The 12697-nt window shown below is 35.5% G+C and overlaps 2 protein-coding genes across 5 annotated transcripts; both read left to right on the forward strand.

Annotated features, from left to right (window-relative positions):
* Positions 1 to 328: 328 nt before the first annotated feature.
* Positions 329 to 2614, forward strand: LOC110619455 (cancer-related nucleoside-triphosphatase). The gene is made up of 6 exons (XM_021762917.2): positions 329 to 458; positions 555 to 642; positions 732 to 822; positions 1664 to 1748; positions 1840 to 1996; positions 2284 to 2614. The coding sequence occupies exons 1-6, from the start codon at positions 417 to 419 to the stop codon at positions 2397 to 2399; spliced, it is 579 nt and encodes a 192-aa protein (XP_021618609.1). The 5' UTR covers positions 329 to 416; the 3' UTR covers positions 2400 to 2614.
* Positions 2615 to 4864: 2250 nt separating this feature from the next.
* LOC110608984 lies at positions 4865 to 10410 on the forward strand. Of its 4 annotated transcripts, XM_021748465.2 has the most exons (7): positions 5592 to 5837; positions 6508 to 6571; positions 6742 to 6945; positions 7150 to 7226; positions 7345 to 9057; positions 9138 to 9306; positions 9591 to 10410. In XM_021748465.2, exons 3-7 carry the CDS (start codon positions 6864 to 6866, stop codon positions 10223 to 10225), a joined length of 2676 nt encoding a protein of 891 aa, XP_021604157.1. In that variant the 5' UTR covers positions 5592 to 5837; positions 6508 to 6571; positions 6742 to 6863; the 3' UTR covers positions 10226 to 10410. The 4 variants fall into 4 exon arrangements, with proteins under 4 accessions (XP_043814874.1, XP_021604157.1, XP_021604006.1 ...); XM_043958939.1 differs by lacking the exons at positions 5592 to 5837; positions 6508 to 6571 and adding an exon at positions 4865 to 5262; XM_021748314.2 differs by lacking the exon at positions 6508 to 6571.
* The last annotated feature ends 2287 nt before the right edge of the window (positions 10411 to 12697 follow it).

A 12697-nucleotide genomic window follows, 5' to 3' on the forward strand; every position in this document is an offset into this window, starting at 1 on the left:
TAGATTATTGTCTTATTTATTTAAAAATTAATTTATTTTATATATAATTAAATTATATGAACTAAATGAAGAACTGAATAAAAAGAGCTAACTGTATTTCGAAATTACCTTTTTTTTTTAATTATAAAAACTGAATTACCCATTTCTATTTAATATGAATTAATGTGTAAAATTTTATTGAATTACAATAATTAAATTACAAATTTATCTTATTATTTTATAATTTTACTATTAAAATACGAAATTTAATTTCAAAATAAATTTTAATATTTTCTTAACAATAACTTGTAAACAAACTATTCAAAAAATTTATTAAAAGGGTCATGGCCTTAAATTGAAATATCATTATCGTTGGCTTTAATCTAAAATTACCCCTTGTGCGAAATGGCGAAGAGTGGAGTTTCGAGTTGAGGGAAATGGCAGCTCCTGGGAAATGCTTGCTGGTGACTGGCCCTCCTGTAAGTTTTCTCCGATCAGACTCCTTCAATATTTACCAATTTCAATTTCTTCATTTTTTTACTCTTCTCTCCTTTTGTATCAATTTCATATTGAAGGGTGTGGGCAAAACCACTCTTATTATGCGAGTCTTTGAGAGCCTTAAAACCTCAAACCCAAACTTGGAGATTCAGGGTTTCTACACTCGTATGCTCTTTCAATCTCACTCTCTCTCTCTCTCCCTTATCAGATGTGATAGATTTGTAGATGATGACTAGTGGTTTTGCTGAATTTAGGTGAGATTAGGGAAGGAAGTGAAAGGGTCGGCTTCGAAGTCGTCACTTTGGACGGTCGAAAAGCTCCGCTCGCCTCATCCAGCATTTCTACGTAACTCACTTTCCCCCTTTTTAGTTTTCTAATTGGTTCAGTAGTATTGTGTTGCTAGGCTTGCATTAACAGGCAGGTGGGAAAAAGTAAAATTTTTGGCTTCATGATTTTGATAGAATCTAATTATTAGTTATTACTTATTTATCTTCTTGAATTCGAGTTCAAGTAATCTATTGAATGTTGATATTTTCTGAAAGATGTTAAAATTGCATAAAATGATCTGTACATTTCGAGGAGTGTCTCATTTCAATTTCTTGCATATTTTATAGTCTTAATGGTTCTAAGACAACCGATTTTAGATTTTCTTTTAAAATTGATGTAGTTAGTGAATACGATAATGGGAATGCTGTGCTTAAGAAATGTATTTCCCAAGTGGAATAGACATTGTAACTTTTCTCTGTAATTTAATTTCTTCAATGAACATGAATATGTTTTCAATTTTTCTAAAATTCATATTAGCATTTTGTTTCTGATGTGGAATTGGTTTCAAATAGAGCTGAATAACAAAAAAAAGTACATATATATATGGCTGACCCCTACTAGGATTAAGGCTTAGTTGTCACTGTTGTTAGTTTTAGCATTTTGTTTCTATTTCATGCATGTGGAGTCCAAATGTTAAAAAAATCGATTATATTGAAATTAAGATGGGTGTGCATACATTGTTTGCCCTTTTGTTAAAAGAAATTTCTTAATATTTGTTGAGTTAACCTTCCCTTTACACTTTGCTGTGCAAACTGGTACCTACTGCCATGCCCTATTTTCTGTAGTTTCAAACTTGTTTTTTTCTTTTCTTAATGCTCTATTGCTTCTTATTGCTTGAATCTGACACTAATTATCTCAGGCCAGAGTCCTTGAGATGGCCTACTGTTGGGAAATATAAAGTTGACTTAGCATCATTTGAGTCGCTGGCATTACCTGAGTTGCAGGTCAGCCAGTTTTGAATATTGATTATCTTAATACACACACACACACACATATATATGAGCAATAAGATTTTTTTTTTTTTTTGGTTATTAGGTCAAAGAAGATGCTGATCTCTTCATCATTGATGAAGTTGGAAAAATGGAGTTGTATAGTTCATCATTTTTCCCTGCTGTTCTAAAAGTTTTAGAGTCAAATGTCCCAGTTTTGGCTTCAATCCCTGTTCCTAAATTTGGCCGTGATATACCTGGAGGTACATGTTCCTAATACAATTGCCTTTATTTCTAAACACTTATAATTACTTGTTCCATCATTTTGTACACTTATTTGTTGGTAGAAAAGTGTCTGTTTCACAAGAGAACCAATGTGGTATGAGAGGAGGTTATAGTTTGAGAAATTCTTGCAGTTCTTGTAAATGGCTTAATGCTAATGCAAACTTGAAACAGGATGTAACCTTAGGCGAGGATGTAACCTTAATGATAATTCTTGCAGTTTTTGTACTAAATTTTTATTGTGACAAAGCCTTGTAAATTACTGCAGTTGCGAGGTTGAGGAATCATCCAGGGGCTACTATTTTCACCTTAAGCCCAAATAACAGGGATGCTGTTAAAGAACAGATCTATAGGCAGCTGGTAGATTCACTGCGGAAGCTTTAGATGCTGCATCCATTGTGAAACTTGTAAGTCTAGTTGGAGAGGCTTGTAGGACAAATATCATCATGGTGTTCTATTGATAGAATATCTTTTCTTTTTCACTTTAATCTTGTCATCTCATATTGCTACAGACTTGGTGAAGAGTTCAAATTACATTATTCGTCAAGTGGTTCGTATAACTATTTACAAAAAGAGACCATAAAGGTCGTTTGGTATAACTGCTACCTCATCTCCAAAACTCAACCTGTTTATCAATTTTGCAACAGTTATGCTTGATTCAGCAAATGCCATCTTCACTGAGATCTTTAGTAATTAGGGACAACCCCTACATCTGACAGTCATCAGACATAAATGTGCCCTGTTTCTTTGAGGAGGAGAAAATACTCATGTTTATGTTTGCTTTGATTGCTAGGTTTGAAATGATCTCCAATTCTCCATGTCAATGCAAGTCTCAGAAAAATGAAGCCATTTTAGTGATGCTCTAGGAAACTTGTCCTACTTGCATCCCAGATTGAGTTTATATATAGAGGAGCGTCTGAGTGTCACCAGCAACTTTCTTTCTGTCATTAGATTGTGATTGCAACAAGCTACCACCAGTTGTAAATATGGTTTTGCGAGAATTTCCCAAACTGTAATTAACCCATCTATAAAAACCTAAGGACCTTTCATTTTTTTTTTCCCAATGCAAAAGTAATGGGAATGAGGTCTCCAAGCATGATGCCATGCAAGGAAAATAAAATCTCAATGATTTTTTTTAATATTTCTTTTTTTTTGTATGAAGCATTTTTGTTATTTTCATAAAATTTCTATTAGTAAGTAAAATTAACTACATACAATAGTAAAAATTTAGAATTTATATAAATTGAAATTTTAATTTAAATATGTATTGTATAATATAATTTGAATTTAAATAGAAAATTGATCTGATTAATTAAGAAAATCAAAGAATCTTAAATAACATTAAGCTCTCATATTATTTTTCAGCTAATCAAAATAAAAAAAATAATTACCAAATCCAATTAGGTAGGGCATGCAATCCCATTGTTATTTTCTTTTCTCATTTTTATATATAATATAATATATAGATAAAAATGGTTTTATTTGTCTCCGTAATTTGTTAATTCTACTTAATTATCCAAAGGAGTTATGTATGTAACTACAAGCTTAGATGACGCCAGGCCCAACAACACATCTGGGCTTGGATGTTATATTTCCATACTGGAATACATCAAATATTTCTGAATTAGAAGTTTTCTATTGGGAATCTAATCCATCCCTTCAAAATTTTTTTATCGAATCACAAACAAGTTGTCCATATTTTTATTTTTAAACTTAGTTCTCATAATTAATATTCAGAAAATTTTAAATGTATAGATGGGAGTGTCCAAGATTCATCTAACTGGAAATCACCAGTAGCATCAAAATTTTCAGACATTTAATTTAAATGCCCAGTCCTTAATGTCCCTCAAAGACAACGTCCCTAATGAAGTGATTAACATGCCCATGTACACCAGCAGACAACCCTCAACTAGTGCAAAAGCCTCCAAAAAGTAACCTCTCTGGCCATTGTAGCTACTACCTTGGCAGTAGCAGCAGCACCTACTGCTATGGCCATAGAGATATTACATACTGATATTGCTCCGCATTCCTATTTCAAGCATCGACTCTTTAATCGTTGGATGAATGGATATATAGATTTATTAGTAAATGAGTCCATGAATTGCAATTATTATTGATCGAATGTATATTTAATCGTTGTTAACTTTGACTGGGTTAACTTGGTATTTGATATCATCTTTTTTTTATTTTATTTTAAATAAATTAGTTAATTAGATAAGAATATTTGATTAGGATCACGTGACACATGACATGCAAAAGCCCAAGTTCAACTAGTACATAGGAAATTGCAAATATCCATACACCCAACATCACAGAACAAACATTGAGGCTCAAGATTTATTATTCCCCTACAAAAAGCTTGGGTATGAATTAAGGACCGAGTTGGTCCACCAGACTCCCAAACAACAAAGAAGCCGCCCCAAAAATAATAGCCAGACTGCAACTTTACCAACCAAAAACTTGTCACAAGTCCCAGACCACGTGGTTCTAGTGCAAAAGTTGTCTACTCTTTGGTCCCAACAGCAACAGAGGGAGGCCCAGACAGCAGCACTCACTCTCACTGCTCCATCATTCTAAGTCATATTTTACTTCTCCAGTTGCAGTTGTTGTTGTTTATCTCTTATAAAATTATGTTGAAGGTATCAAATTCCATGTACCTATACCTTATCTCTCCATCATTAGATAAAGAGTCGCTTTACAACTAAAGCTTGTTCTACCATTTATCCTTATCATGAGTTGTATCATCAACTTGACTTTTCTTTTCCTCTCCCTTTTATAGGGAACATCGCTTTAAACAATTTCATTAAGCGACTGCTCTGTTTTATATCATACGAAGGAAGGGATATTTCAAAAGAACAGCCATATGTAGCTGGCTGCAATCATATTATAGTTTGGTAAAATGTAAACCGTTCATACGGGTCAATCGGTAATCGATCATCTCAGTTGAGTTTCTGGGGTCAAAAAACTTGCTGAAGAAGTTGGAAAAATAGGCCAAAAACAGGGGCTCTGTGATAAGAAATAAAAAAATAAAAAGTCGTATCTGACACATTCTCTGTGGCTCTTAAAAGATACGCAGCAGATTGCAGATGGCAAGCAGGCACACACACACATGCATGAGCTTCTATAAAATAAAGAAATGAGGCAGCCAGCGAACGAGAGGCACCTTTATGTCCCGTCTAATGTGCCGCCAAATGGAGACGTCGTGCGCATAATCGCCTGTCCATGAGCTGTTCGTCGCTGCCATCCAGTACTCTTTTTTCTTATTAATTACCATTACAATTTAAATTTAAAACTTACCGCCGGAATAAACACCACCCTAGCATCATCATTGACATGTACATTAGAAGATTACGACGACGTAAGCCACCTGTTCTAAGGTCAAGGTTGTGGAGTCATGATCTATCCAAACCCAATAATTATTCTGTAAAAATGGGGACATGCAAATAAATATTTCAATCAATACAATAATAATATATAAAAAGAAGGGTATAATTACAGAATAAAGTAAAAAAAAAAAACTATATCACATGGAATGGAAGTTTCACTTTCCAGTCATTTATTCCAGGTAATGGCAATGGCCTTTATTACTTTTCTTAATTGTTAATTATTATCTTCTTTTGGTCTCCTACACAAACTTCATCTTTGAGATTTTCACTTTTTCTCATTTCGAACTCTCGCTTCTGTTCCTTAACCACGATTTTCTCTGCCTCTCCACTTCCAATTTGTTTCTTGTTAGTTTCAGTTCAAGAAACAGGTTTTCAATTGTTGTTTCTCCACTTTCTTCATTAAGCTGCATATGGGTAGTTGCCATTTCTCCTAAAGGTACGTTGGAAGATGATTCTTTTTCGTTTTGCTATTTTGGGTATTCCTTGTTTGGTGCTTCAAGCCTACTGTAGTGCTGTACAGGAACAGCAAAAGGGAAAATAAAAAGGTTCCAAAATTTCTGTATTTTCTTGTCAGTTGCCTTTTATCATGAAACTGTGAAGATAATAATTGAAAGTGACTGCAACTGAGCCATTTTCTTTTGTGTCAGGCTCAGTTTAGTGCAGGTTTTGATCCTTTTTCCAGTTAGAAATATTAGGAATTTCATGTCTTTAAGGTTTTTCTCAGCTAGCAAAAACAGAGCACTGACGTTTTGCTCTGTTTGCTGATCGGCAATATGTGAAACGCAAGGAACTTTCTCTGTTTTATTCTCAAGAAATTTCTTTCGAGATCATGTGCCTGCATTCTGATACTTTTTAAAGAATTCAGATTGAGCTTCAGCTTCTGAACTCGCTGAATTCTAATGCCAAAGATAACGATTTAGATCTTGTGATTGGTATGATTCTTTCTAGATCTTTTCATGGTAGTAACTATAAATCTTCCGCGGTTCGAAGTAAGATTGTCTTGCCCATGTATGTCTGCATGAAGTTTTCTTCAATACTTAAAAACTCACAGATTTGCTGCAAATCCCCTCAAGTGAATTCTTCATACTAAATTTCCCTAATTTCAGGGCGAATTCTCTATCAATTTGCTCATGGTGAAAGAGAAATCTAAACCAAACACACAAATTAGAGGTTATTATCTGCAAATCAAGTTGTTAAAAGGAATGGATTATTCTTTATCTTTGATGAGCTTATAACCATTTGCAGATTGGCAGTGGCACATAGATCTTTGTCTATTCGGGTTTTCTTTTTATTTTCTTTTACTCTTCATGTTGGAATGAATTTTGCATTTGGCCTTGCAGGTTATAACAAAATACGTCCGTGATATTAATTGGATAAAGTCAATTTGTTTCTGGCTTTTAATGGGGTGAAGCAGATGAATGCTGAGGAAATGACAGGCTTTTGGTAGACCATTTGAGCTTGCATGGGAGGATTTTTCCATTTTCTTAATTTCAATCAGAGCAGCATGGCTAGGAAAATTCTTGCACATAAGCAACATGCTGATGGTAACTATAATCATCAATTATCATTTTCTTGCATTCATATGGGAAAACAGAGCACCCATTGATTAACTATCTTTCAATTCTGAATCATAAAGAAATCAACGAAAGTCCCCTTGCACGATAGATGAGTGATTAACTGCAATTATGCCAACTAGTTCCATTCTTTTGTCCAGCTTGATAAGTAATGCACATTCAACTACTGTGCAGGATTAGAAGCTCCTCGAAATAGCTTGGAGCTGCAGGTGGAAACTTCTCAGAGCTGTTGTGTTGCAGGGGATGTACATGTAATTATTCTGAATCGCATACCTTAGATCTTGTTTTCTTTTTCTAATTTTATGATTTGTTCTCCTTGTTTATGCATTCATATGAACTTAGCTACAAATTTTCTATTACACTCATCAGGGTGAAGAAGACTGGTCCGAAAAGAGCTATTATCCAATTGAGGGTTCAGTGAAAAGTTTGATTAATGAGGAAATTTCCAAACAATCTAACACCAGAAAAAATGCTCCAAGTATTGTGGCCCGGTTGATGGGTGTAGACATGTTACCATTGGATACAACATCTGTAGTTCAGCCAATTGATAAAAAGAAAGAAGGCGTAATAACAAAGCACTCGAGAAGGGAGAAAAATGAGAGGAGCTCAGTCAATCATTTCTCTTCCCTTCCGAATTCTTCCAGGCATATGGAATTTGATTCACTTTACCCTTCTAAAGAAAGAGATGTTGACAGATGGAGTAATGGCCAGAAACTAGGAAAACCAAGGCCTCGAGAACATCCTCAAGAGGAGGAGCTACAGAAGTTCAAAAAGGAATTTGAAGCTTGGCAAGCCGCCAGGTTTAAGGAGTGTTCAAAGGTGGTTGAACTCAGCAGCAATCCTTGTCAGTTGCTTGCTCAGGAAAACACCAACAGGCAGAAAATGTTACTCAATACAAATCCTCTAATTTCAACAAGTGAAGAGCCTATAGAACATAAGGGTCCTGCATTAAATGCAAGGTCATTGGAAACATCTAACTGGCATCATAGACATAAGCTGGAAATCTTCCCAGATGAACAAAAGCAATCATTTTCTTCAAGAAACAGAAGCATAAATAGAAACTATGAGCACTCAATAAATTACTATCAGAAAATGGATAAATCTCCTGCCTCCTCAAGGATTGTGATCTTGAAACCTGGTCCTAATAGAATTTGCGACTTTGAAGAGTCTTGGACTAGTTCCCCGGGTACTTTAGAGGACAGAGGTAGTATAGAAGATTTCCTTGAGGAGGTGAAGGAAAGACTGAAATGTGAACTGCAAGGGAAAACACTTAAAAGGGGTTCTGTAGTTAGAGGAAGTGGAATTGAGACCCCTTTTCGTGAAAAGCCATCAGATCCAAAACAAATTGCTCGGCATATAGCAAAACATGTCAGAGATAGTGTTACACGGGACCTTGGAATGAATCTGCTCCGATCAGAATCAACACGATCATATAGAAGTGAGATTCAGTTCAGTGGACCAGGTTCTCCTGAGTTCATCAACAGGGATACTAGGAGATTCTTGTCAGATAGACTGAGGAATGTACACAAGAGAGAAACACATTCTCCAGCTGTTCCTTTAGTTGTTAGAGGCAGCTCTGCATTATCTCTCTTAGATAAAGAGAAAATCAGACTAGAAGAAGTGGAAGATACTTCACCAGCTGGAACTTTGCCGAGCTACTGGGAAATTGTGAAAGATGATCAAGAAGTGCAAACTAGATCCTTCAGGCATGGAGATGATGATGGAGTGCTTCATAGAGAATTGTCTCCTAGGAACCTAATTCGATCTTTATCGGCTCCTGTATCAGGAACATCATTTGGTAAGCTTCTTCTCGAGGACCGCCACGTTTTAACTGGTGCTCATATCAGGAGGAAGCATGAATCTCTTGAAAATGTGACAATGGAATCAAAAAAACTGAAGAACGAAAGATTTAATATCAAAGAAAAAGTTTCCAACTTCAGGTACAGTTTCGCTCTTAGGGGAAGGCTATTTGGCAAAAAGCTGCAATCAATGGTGGAATTACAAGGTTTTGAGCAGGATTTTGTAAAGGATATCATGAGCGGGCCAACAGTTGTTAGGAACTTTGGCGAAATACATGTGATGGTACTGCTCAATTCATCAGTTGATTTTTTTAATCTCCTTTTTTTGTCCAAACGACTTAGTCTTTAATTGTCCGGTCTTAGGAGAACTCAACTGAGGTGCCCCCAAGCCCTGCATCTGTGTGCAGCAGTACTCAAGAAGAGTTCTGGAGGCCAGTGGATTATCTCAGCCCAGTATCAACATCTGATGTCACTCTGGGGGAAGATAGTACAATGCCACAGCTGTTTAGAGAGATCAGCTCTAATCTGAATGGTATATAAACAATTTTCTCTTTGCATGCATGAATTTATTTAACTCATGAGCTGTGACTTGATTTTGGCAAACACTTTTGGATGTTTAGATGAACTATCTGAATTGTTTTTTCCTTGTTTTATGCTCATGTTATGCCTCAGTGACATGCTGTAGAATCTTATTGGCTTGTCATGGTATTTGGACTGATTCGAAATTACTTGTAATTAGCATGTAAGATCTTGCAGACTGAGACACTGAGGCTCAGTAAATGACAAAGCAGCTCTTCCTATTTGTTGATTATGCAGAACTGCGAAGGCAACTAAGTCAACTTGAGTCTAATGAGCCAGAAGACTCGACGATTGAAGAGGAACGGAGTGAGTTCATAGTGGTAGATGTGGAGGATAAACACGAAGCTTACATAAGAGATTTGCTTGTTGCTTCTGGATTATATGATGGATCATGTGATAAATGTTTTTCAAGATGGGATCCACTTGGAAAGCCTATCAGCAACTTAGTGTTTGAAAAAGTTGAAGAATCTCAAAGAAACTTGGCCAAAGATGATCAAAATACTAATAGAGATGACAATGAGAAGAAGCTAGATCACAAATTGTTATACCATTTATTGAATGAAGCACTTTCAACTGTACTTGGACCCCCTGTGACCATGTCCAAATTCAGAAGAAAGATTATAAGTTCCTCCATGGTGCCACCTCTACGCGGAAGGAAACTATTGGAATGTGTATGGGAGATGATCCGCGTGTATTTATATCTCCCAGATGACAAAGCCTACCACTCACTAGATAGTTTGGTCGGCAGGAATCTGGAATGCACTCCTTGGTTGAGCTTGATCGACGATGAGGTAAACGATTTGGGAAAAGAGATGGAATGTATGATAGTGGGAGATCTAATAGAGGAAATAGTGAAAGATATTCAGTTGTAGTTGTGTTTGAATTAGTCTTGTGGATCAGCAGGGTCACTTGTTAGATGATATTAGATAGACAGTAAGTATACGAATATGTACATGGCTATATCCTGAACTTGGGGATTGCCAGATCTTCTAGGTGATTGCTGAAGTAGGAGATTTATTGTTCATGTGTATATATAAATATATGTTTTGGACTGAGCAATGATGAGACAGCACAACAGAAACAACCACTCCATAGTCCAAAAGTTTAATGATAACTGTATAGAAAATAATTAATTAATTTATATTAATTTCTCGGTGCAATAATTTACATATAAAAAAAATCCCCCAAGGGCCACTAGAGCTAGTATAACAGGAAAAATAGCATTTTTAAAAAGATATTTTATCAGAGAACTTTAAATATGGACCTGGTGAAGCCAAAAAATATGTAAATTTTCTAATCTAATCAAGAAAGCTACCTACCTTGAAATATGAATTATGAAGCATCCCACATCATCTCAATGTGAACACAGTAATTGAATCTGCCGACATTCAGAATGATTAGTTGACGGAGAATGACTTACAGTGAATACATCAGCAAATATATTCCGCAATAATTTTGGTGGTTGGGGGGGGGGGGAAGCTATTTGTTACTCATCAACATTAGCCTCATAGCTATTGAAATCTCTTGAAAAGGACAGTTCCGAGTTAATTTCCAGTGAACGAGGTTTTTACTTCTGCATGCTTTAAAGGACTCGAAGAATAGAAGGTGGCATTGTGGAAGAGCCATCTATATCAGCAAGCTTTAGATTGCAATATATATAAACTAGTCTGTTTGCGCCCCACATGAGTCGTGGTATGAAAATATTTTATATTACTGTAATATATAATAGTTATTTTATAAAATAATATATTTTTTATATTAATTTCTTTTATTTATTAAGAGAAATAATTTTTTTTTCTTTTATATCTAAATTTTGAATTTAACACTATTAATTGATAGATAATAGATTATAATATAAAATATGGGATTCAAAATAATATAAAAAAAACTATTAATTAAATATGTAATCTATTACTACAAAATAAAAAAAGATAACTATGAAGGAAAATTAAAAATTTAATTAATATGCATAAGAAATTTAAAGATCTCAAAAATTAATTAATTGTATAAAAAAATTAAAAATTTTAGTACTATATATTAGTAATATACAATAACAGATTTCATTCAAAAACCTATATTTTTTAAAAAATAAAATTTATTAAACTTTAATAGTGGGTGAATTAATTATTGTAATTATGGCGGTTGGAGAGGAGAATCATTTGAATCAAAGAGTCCCAATAATTGAATAACTATCGTCCAACTTCTATCTATTTAAGAGGGTTGGGTTGACCGGTAAGAATTGTGTAGTCATACATCCATATTAGATACAAGTAGGGGTGAGCATTCGGTCGGTTCGGTTCAAAACTGAACCGAACCGAAATAACTAAAAATTGAATTGCAGTATTTTACATAAATCGAACCGAACCGAATAAGAGAGATAACCAAATCAAACCGATTTGGTTCGGTTCGGTTCGGTTGGTTCGATCAGTTAAACCGATTTTCAAACTTTTCATTATTCTTTTTACTCTTTTTAGATTGATTTTTAGTGTTCTAAAATTCAATCTAAAAAAGAGTAAAAAGAACAATTAACAGTACACAAATTCAACAATCAAACATTCAACACACAAATTCAACAATCAAACGTATACAAATTCAACAATCAATAGCAAATAACACTTGCCAAAATAACACTTGCCGACTGAGGGCTATGGAATAAGCACTTGCCGACTGTCCGACGACGCGTGGAGAGCCGATAGAGAGCAACGACCAACGCCGATGGTGAATAAGTTCAGTCGAGAGGAGAGTGGAGGCACAGGTGCGAGAATCTCGCGGCAAGATGAGAGATGGAGCAGAGCATAGAGATGAGAGATTGTCGACTGTCTGACAACCCGTGGAGAGCCGATAGAGAGCAACGGCCGACGCCGATGGTGAATCAGTCCAATCGAGAGGAGAGTGGAGGCACAGGCGCGAGAATCTCGCGGCGAGATGAGAGATGGAACAGAGCACAGAGATGAGAGATGAGAGATGGAGCAGAGCACAGAGATGAGCAGAGCACAGAGATGAGAGATGGAGCAGATGGAGCAAAGCACAGAGATGAGAGATGGAGCAGATGGAGTAGAGCACAGAGATGGAGCACTGGCGGCAGGCACGAAGAGATAGAAATTTGTTTTAGATTTAGGGCAGAAAAGGGAAGGGAAGGGAAGGGAAGGGAAGGGAAATAGGGAACTATTAAAACGACGTAGTATAGGTGATTTCGGTTCGGTCTAATCGAAATTTTTACGTCTAAAACCGAACCGAACAGAAATCACCGATTTTTTAAAAATTTCAAACCGAACCAAACCGAAAAAAAAAATAAAACCGAACCAAAATTTTGAAATTAATCGGTTCGGTCGGTTATTTCGGTT

This window comes from Manihot esculenta, chromosome 1, assembly GCF_001659605.2.
Source record: "Manihot esculenta cultivar AM560-2 chromosome 1, M.esculenta_v8, whole genome shotgun sequence".
NCBI classification, from domain to species: Eukaryota; Viridiplantae; Streptophyta; class Magnoliopsida; order Malpighiales; family Euphorbiaceae; genus Manihot; species Manihot esculenta.

Excerpts from the sequence above, each read along its gene's own strand:
- LOC110619455 (XM_021762917.2), top strand. The coding sequence starts at position 417 with ATGGCAGCTCCTGGGAAATGCTTGCTGGTGACTGGCCCTCCT. Across the intron at positions 459-554 it reads TGCTGGTGACTGGCCCTCCT|GGTGTGGGCAAAACCACTCT; the intron begins GTAAGTTTTCTC and ends TTCATATTGAAG. Across the intron at positions 1,997-2,283 it reads TGGCCGTGATATACCTGGAG|TTGCGAGGTTGAGGAATCAT; the intron begins GTACATGTTCCT and ends AAATTACTGCAG.
- LOC110608984 (XM_043958939.1), top strand. The coding sequence starts at position 6,864 with ATGGGAGGATTTTTCCATTTTCTTAATTTCAATCAGAGCAGCATGGCT. Across the intron at positions 7,227-7,344 it reads GTGTTGCAGGGGATGTACAT|GGTGAAGAAGACTGGTCCGA; the intron begins GTAATTATTCTG and ends TACACTCATCAG. Across the intron at positions 9,307-9,590 it reads GATCAGCTCTAATCTGAATG|AACTGCGAAGGCAACTAAGT; the intron begins GTATATAAACAA and ends TTGATTATGCAG.